At 41.9% G+C, this 7,614-nt stretch overlaps 1 protein-coding gene across 1 annotated transcript in view; it reads left to right on the top strand.

The window, feature by feature from the left end:
- Positions 1-823: 823 nt before the first annotated feature.
- arhgap17b (Rho GTPase activating protein 17b) overlaps positions 824-7,614 on the top strand; it is a gene marked incomplete in the record, with an annotated part of 46,233 nt that continues 39,442 nt past the window's right edge. The window contains 1 exon segment of the mRNA XM_046303844.1: positions 824-1,224. Coding sequence (XP_046159800.1) covers positions 1,172-1,224 — 53 coding nt within the window.

Here is a 7,614-nt window from a genome sequence, read left to right as displayed (position 1 = left end):
TTGAACACTCATTCTGTGAGAAGGCATGTTATGCATGTCATGCAAATAGCCACAAGGGAGCAGCAGAACACTGGAAATGACAGCAGACATTGAAGGCTCCAGGTATTACCCCCCCAAGCATAGATCTAGTATCAGCTCATCATACCTACCTCAATCCATACAACTGATGACTGACAGGGTGGCAATTTCCATTGATTCCATCCATGGCCATATGAAACACCTCATGAAGTTCACATCAAGAGATCTGTTAGACTTATACATACATACTATTAACAGTAATTAAAGTTCTGTCACCATGTGGCATTCATATCACTGCACTGTAATAACACATTTGTTGTAACATAGCATTTTAAAATCATTATAAGAACATTGCAATAACATATTGTATGGCCATAGTGCTCTTATTTAATGACTTGAGAGTATGATTTTGTAAGCCTGACTTCCTAGTCACTGATTAGAAACATTGTTTTCATCATGTTGAGCACATCCCTGGGTGGACATAATGTCATTACCAATTTCAAAAAGCAAAAATGTCCATAGAGAAACAGTTTCACTGACCTCTACTGTAGCTAAGGTATTGCAAGCCTATTGTGTGCTGCTGTTGAATCACATAGGTGGATAAGCCCTTATAAACCTATAGTAAACCGCGTGACAGTTAGAAAGCCGTTAATGCATCTCAAACCATTCGCTTTACACATCGTTTTGTCCGTTTTTTTCGTACTCCTAATTGCCCATTATAAGTGTGTCACTTCGACAGGGTTGTTTTACCAAGGTATCACATGTCACTCACTAGCGGGCCATGTAGGCTAGCCGACAGTAGGGAAGTGAATTGCACTTCCTCCTTTTACACACCACTGTTCAGCACAGCATTATAGGAGTAGCCCACAAAGTGAAAATGGAAAGAGCGAAAACTGAACGGGGCTGTGTCCTGTAATTGCCTATTCACTTTGTAAGAGGAAAAAACATTGCGGGGAATGACAATGGATTCGTATTAGAACGCTCCAACAACACCTATTCAGCGACGAGCAGCAGAGTCAACGTAACATTTACACAAATACAATGGCAGCGACCTAGATCAAATTGTGGACTTGCTTTCTAAACGGATCATAGAGGGGGGGGCCTTGCAACTTTTAGAAACTTGTTGGATACGGTGGAGCAAAAGGACGCAAACATGAAGAAACAGTTTAATCGCATGAAACAGCTCGCCAACCAAACAGTTGGAAGGTAGGCAAAGTATTTTGGATAAATAAAAGTGTAGCCTACTATTATTTAGTGGGCTCGGGCGGTATTTTCTTTTGCAGTGTTGCAGTCATTGCTGTCATTTATTTTGTCGGTAATGTTGCATTGTAGTTAGGCTACATTGTAGTTACATTGTAACTTTGTAGTTACAGTGTAGCTGCTGAGACAGGTTGGCAGTTGTAATTCCAAATAACACTAACCGTGTTATGATACATATCTCCCTATCACAAATCGTTCTCCTGACCATAGCCAGCCTCTGTGAGTTTTATCTCATCTCAGTGGGCTGTGTCAGAAGTGTTGGGCCACATATGAGTACTCAAGAATGGATTGATACCAATTAAATGTGATAATATAAGAAAGATATGCCTAAGAAATATTACAATGAATAACTTTTGTAATGAATACATGAACATGTAATCAAAAAGCTTGTAGTCAAAACCTGATGTGGATATGATGTTTGAATAGTTTGCCTGACAAATGTTAACTTCTTAATGGTAGGCTACATGCGTCCTATATGGATTGATTTGTTAGGCCTACACGTGGTGTGGGAAGAAAGTAAACATGGTGGTCTAACCAAATGGTGGTCTAACCATGATTTAATTAGTGTATTGTGGACAACCCGTATTGTGGACAACCCCGCCCTGTGCAATTGGGTTCTGGACTTCCTGACGGGCCACCCCCAGGTGGTAAAGGTAGGAAACAACAACTCCACTTGGGGCCCCACAAGGGTGCGTGCTCAGCCCTCTCCTGTACTCGCTGTTCACCAATGACTGTGTGGCCATGCACGCCTACAACTCAATCATCAAGTTTGCAGACGACACAACAGAAGTGGGATTGATTAGCCGCCTCTTCAACCTCAGGAGGCTAAAGACATGTGACTTGTCACCTAAACCCTCACAAACTTTTACAGATGCACAATTGAGAGCATCCTGTCAGGCTGTATCACCGCCTGGTACGGCAACTGCACCGCCCACAACTGCAAGGCTCTCCAGGAGGTGGTGCGGTCTGCACAACGTACCACCAGGAGCGAACTACCTGTTCTCCAGGACACATACAGCACCTGATGTCACAGGAAGGCTTAAAATCTCATCAAAGACAACAACCACCCGAGCCACTGCCTGTTCACCGCTACCATCCAGAAGGCGAGGTCAGTACAGGTGCATCAAAGCTGGGACCGAGAGACTGAAAAACAGCTTCTATCTCAAGACCATCAGATTGTTAAACAGCCACCACTAACTGCCTACATACAGACTTGAAATCAGTGGCCACTTTAATAAATGGATCACTAGTCACTTTAATAATGCCACTTTAATAATGTTTACTTATCTTGCATTACTCATCTCAAATGTATATACTGTATTTTATACCATCTATTGTATCTTGCCTATGAGGCTCTGTCATTGTTCATCCAAATATTAAAATGTACATATTCTTATTCCATCCCTTTACTGGGATTTGTGTGTATTAGGTAGTTGTTGTGGAATTGTTAGATATTACTGCACTGTTGGAACTAGAAGCACAAGTATTTCGCTACACTCATTAACATCTGCTAACCATGTGTATGTGACCAATACATTTTGATTTGATTTGTATATAGCTAGTGTGCTATGATGGAAAAACACTGACTGTTATATGTTTATAGCCAACTCCCATGTAAAGGGGGAATCCCCATCCATCCAACCAGGCACTGTGCAGCCCCCATCCCACACTGCTTCCTCACTGTGCCCCCTCTCCCTCTGACCCTACAGGGGTTGCCCTCAGGCGCTCAACATCACTGTTATTCCTCAGTCTCTGCTGATGTCCACTGCGCTAACACTGTTGTCCCTCAGTCTCTGCTGATGTCCACTGAGCTAACACTACTGTTGTCCCTCAGTCTCTGCTGATGTCCACTGAGCTAACACTGTTGTCTCTCAGTCTCTGCTGATGTCCACTGAGCTAACACTACTGTTGTCCCTCAGTCTCTGTTGATGTCCACTGAGCTAACACCACTGTTGTCCCTCAGTCTCTGTTGATGTCCACTGAGCTAACACCACTGTTGTCCCTCAGTCTCTGTTGATGTCCACTGAGCTAACACCACTGTTGTCCCTCAGTCTCTGTTGATGTCCACTGAGCTAACACCACTGTTGTCCCTCAGTCTCTGTTGATGTCCACTGAGCTAACACCACTGTTGTCCCTCAGTCTCTGTTGATGTCCACTGAGCTAACACCACTGTTGTCCCTCAGTCTCTGTTGATGTCCACTGAGCTAACACCACTGTTGTCCCTCAGTCTCTGCTGATGTCCACTGAGCAACAGTATTATCACATTAGGATATTATATGGACCATAAGTACTACACACTATATCCTCCAGTAGTACATCCTCTGGAATAACTATTGAAGCTCTAATGGATGAGTACTTCTCACTGGTAGCCTACAGTGTACATGTGTAAAACTCATTCCACGAAGGGCCGAGTGTCTGGATTGAAGAATGAAGGTCCTGGTTAGTAAGACAATCGCCTGACCTGGTTATCTAGGGCTTAATTGAAAGGAAAAACAACAACCAGCAGAGACTAGGCCCTCCATGGAATGAGTTTGACACCCCTGCTATAGTGGATGATGGGGTTTACATTCCCCCTCATAATGTAAAGTGTTATATAAATACAATCCATTATCATTAAGTCTGTTTATTATCATTAGGAATAGAATAACTTTACCCTGTCTGTAATAGTTATTAGAGTTTAAGTAAGAGGCCTTGATTGCCTATCCAGTCTTTTCCATATATTGGGACATAGCTGTAAACACAGCTGGGCAGGCTGACAGCTAGAGAGGATGCGTTCCAAATGGCATCCTATTCCATTTATAGTGCCTGTTTGACCAGGCCCCATAGGGCTCTCATTGGTCAATTAACCACACGGTCCAACCGAAACTTGACCTCCGCCTTTAACCCAACCCCTCCGAAAGAGACGCATACATTCACAGGTATATACATATATACATTCATACATATACACACACTACTGGTCGAAAGTTTTAGAACACCTACTCATTCAAAGGTTTTTCTTTATTTGTATTATTTTCTACATTGTAGAATAATAGTGAAGACATCAAAACTATGAATTAACACATATGGAATCATGTAGTAACCAAAAATATATTTCATATTTGAGATTCTTTCCTTAATGCATTTGAGCCAATCAGTTGTGTTGTGTTATACAGAATATAACCCTATTTGGTAAAAGACCAAGTCAACTCAAATAAGCAAAGAGAAACAACAGAGGAAGAGGAACATTTCAAGAACTTTGAAAGTTTCTTCAAATGCCGTCACAAAAAACCATCAAGCGCTATGATGAAACAGTCTCTCATGAGGACCGCCACAGGAAAGGAAGACCCAGAGTTATCTCTGCTGCAGAGGATAAGTTCATTAGAGTTACCAGCCTCAGAAATTGCAGCCCAAATAAATGCTTCACAGAGTTCAACAGACACATCTCAACATCAACTGTTCAGAGGAGACTGTGTGAATCAGGCCTTCATGGTCAAATTGCTGCAAAGAAACCACTACTAAAGGACACCAATAAGAAGAAGAGACTTGGTTGGGCCAAGAAACACAAGCAATGAACATTAGACCGGTGGAAATTTGTCCTTTAGTCTGGAGTCCAGATTTGAGATTTTTGGTTCCAACCTCCGTGTCTTTGTGGGTGAACAGATGATCTCCGCATGTGTATTTCCCACCGTGAAGCATGGAGGAGGAGGTGTGATGGTGTGGGGGTGCTTTGCTGGTGACAATGTCAGTGATTTATTTAGAATTCAAGCCACACTTAACCAGCATGGCTACCACAGCATTCTGCAGCGATACGTCATCCCATCTGGTTTGCACTTAGTCCCACTATCATTTGTTTTTCAACAGGACAATGACCCACACACCTTCAGGCAGTGTAAGATCTATTTGACCAAGAAGGAGAGTGATGGAGTGCTGCATCAGATGACCTGGCATCCACAATCCCCGACCTCAACCCAATTGAGATGGTTTTGGATGAGTCGGACCACTATGTGAAGGAAAAACAGCCAACAAGTGCTCAGCATATGTCGGAACTCCTTCAAGACAGTTGGAAAAGACATAGTGATTAGGCTGTAATTTGGGATACATACAGTGTAGACTGGCGTGCATGCATGCCACCAACTTTTGGCAGAACTACTCTACTCTCAAATTCCTGTGGGCCTGCTGCCAGTGGGACTGCCTGGTAGGCTTACCAAACAAAATACATTTCACAAAAACAGTTGGCTGAACACAGGAGTTGCATGAGGTGTGATTCATGCAGAAGTTTGTTCGAATCTATGAGTATCACAAACTAATATGAATGAACATCTCAAACTAAAAGTAGTTTTGATGAGAGTGGTGAAACTGTTTGATCAATGCAAAAAAGTATGTATTACGCATACCTACATGTAATATAGTGACCAGGAAACACAACTCAAAGTAATACTAATACATTTTACCCTAACTTTTACCCCTAACTTTTAGTCCCTAACCTTTTGCACAAAACAAAATATTTTTCCGGGTCGATGGGGACTATGTGGAGGGTGGTGTACTAATGGTGTAATGATTCATATCAATCTTCCCTCTGTATGTCACCACCCTGGTGATGAGGGCCTCTCTGTCTCCCGGAAAGGACAGGCGGGCCCAGGCTGGGGCACGGGGAGGTTTTATGGAGTGGCGTTTCCATGCTTGGTCAGCCAGGAGACAGCATGGTGCTGTGGGCGTCACTGAGCTACACTGTAGTAAATAAAAAAAGGACGGAACCACTGTTTGGGTTTAGTGTCATACTGTCGTCTCATTCCCAGCCCTGTCTTCATAGTAACGCCATAACCCTGCCAAGCGAGGCTAAAGTTTGTACCAGTAATACTCTTTTGGTAGTCAATGCTAGTCTATTTGATTTAGTAAGTTCAATACTAAGCGTGTTTGTGAAGTGATATTTACCCTCGAAGCCGGTGTTTAGAATATATTAATGCGTTATAGTAGCATTGAGGCATTATCACTTCTATATAATGGGTTACCAGCGCGTATTCAAATACTTATGGACATATTTTCATCCCCCAAATATTTTTTATGAATTTATTCATACTATTTTCATCCTCTTTCTATGAGATAAGTCCCGACACAAACCTAAGTCTGTTCGTTCTAGGGTTTGGTTGCCAGAGACACGACCCAGTCGCTAAGTCTTTAGTACTGTATATGCATCGCCACCCAGTCATTCATTCTAAATGTTCCAAATGCAAACGTTCTTATCCCTTGATTGCTAGCTAACCAACTACGGCTAATTTTACCAAACACGCAAACAGTGCAACCAGAATAATTGCAAATGAGCTGCATTTGCATTTGTTTACTGTTTTCGTGATATTTTAGACTGGATACATCCATAACAATGAGCTAATCTAGGTCCAACAGCAAGACAGCAAGGTTTATATCAAATCTCTGTAATTCCAGGTATGAAATGATTGTTAAAAGAATCGGCCCATAGATGAGTATAACCAGTATTAATTTAGCTTGATTAGTTTTACTGTAGATATGTTCACATAACACTAAACGAAGACTTTTAAGTGTCCCTCTGTCGTTTCCAGTGAGGTCAATTAGGGTCTTTCTATTTCACCAGAGTGGTGAAGCTGTAGAACACCTCCCTCACTGTGCCTATGGTCTGGTGAAAGACTGCTGGAATACTCATCATATCTTTGATACAGATTGATACAGATTGTAATGTAGTTTGCAGACCTGAGTCAATGGGAGGTCACTGTGTGTAGGTGTGCTTGCATGAAGGGGGTATATGTGTTTTGTGTGTGAGTGTGAGTAGCCTACAAGTGTTTTTGTGTGTGTATTTGAGCACACTCGTGTATGTGTTTATATTTAATATATATATTTGTGTGTATACGTGGGATTGGCCTACACGTGTGTGGAGGGGGTGTACTTGTGTATGTGTGTGAGTAGCCTATGTTTGTGTGTGTGTACACCAGTGCATGTCTGTTTATATTTATCTGTGTATGTGGTGAGCCTATATGTGTTACAGGTTAGCATAGTGATAAGAGCATCAGCAGTTATTTCCTACACTTGTCAAATTGCAGCAGTATGTTACTGGCTAATGTGGTCAGTCTGTTTTGCATTCCTTTCCTCCATATCTTAATTTCTGTTACCAAGCTTAAAGTATGTGTAGTATACTGCATTAATAACACGTTTGCTATGTATTAGCTCTGAGGACATAGCAGCTCTGCATCACCAAATATGTAGACCACAGTGTAAAGTTGTTGAATATGTAGACAACAGTGTAAAGAGGAGTTGAATATGTAGACAACAGTGTAAAGAGTAGTTGAATATGTAGACAACAGTGTAAAGAGTAGTTGAATATGTAGA

This window comes from Oncorhynchus gorbuscha, linkage group LG16 (genome assembly GCF_021184085.1).
Source record: "Oncorhynchus gorbuscha isolate QuinsamMale2020 ecotype Even-year linkage group LG16, OgorEven_v1.0, whole genome shotgun sequence".
NCBI classification, from domain to species: Eukaryota; Metazoa; Chordata; class Actinopteri; order Salmoniformes; family Salmonidae; genus Oncorhynchus; species Oncorhynchus gorbuscha.
The sequence above is the reverse complement of the archived record's forward strand: the minus strand, read 5'-3'. Positions and strand labels throughout refer to the sequence as shown.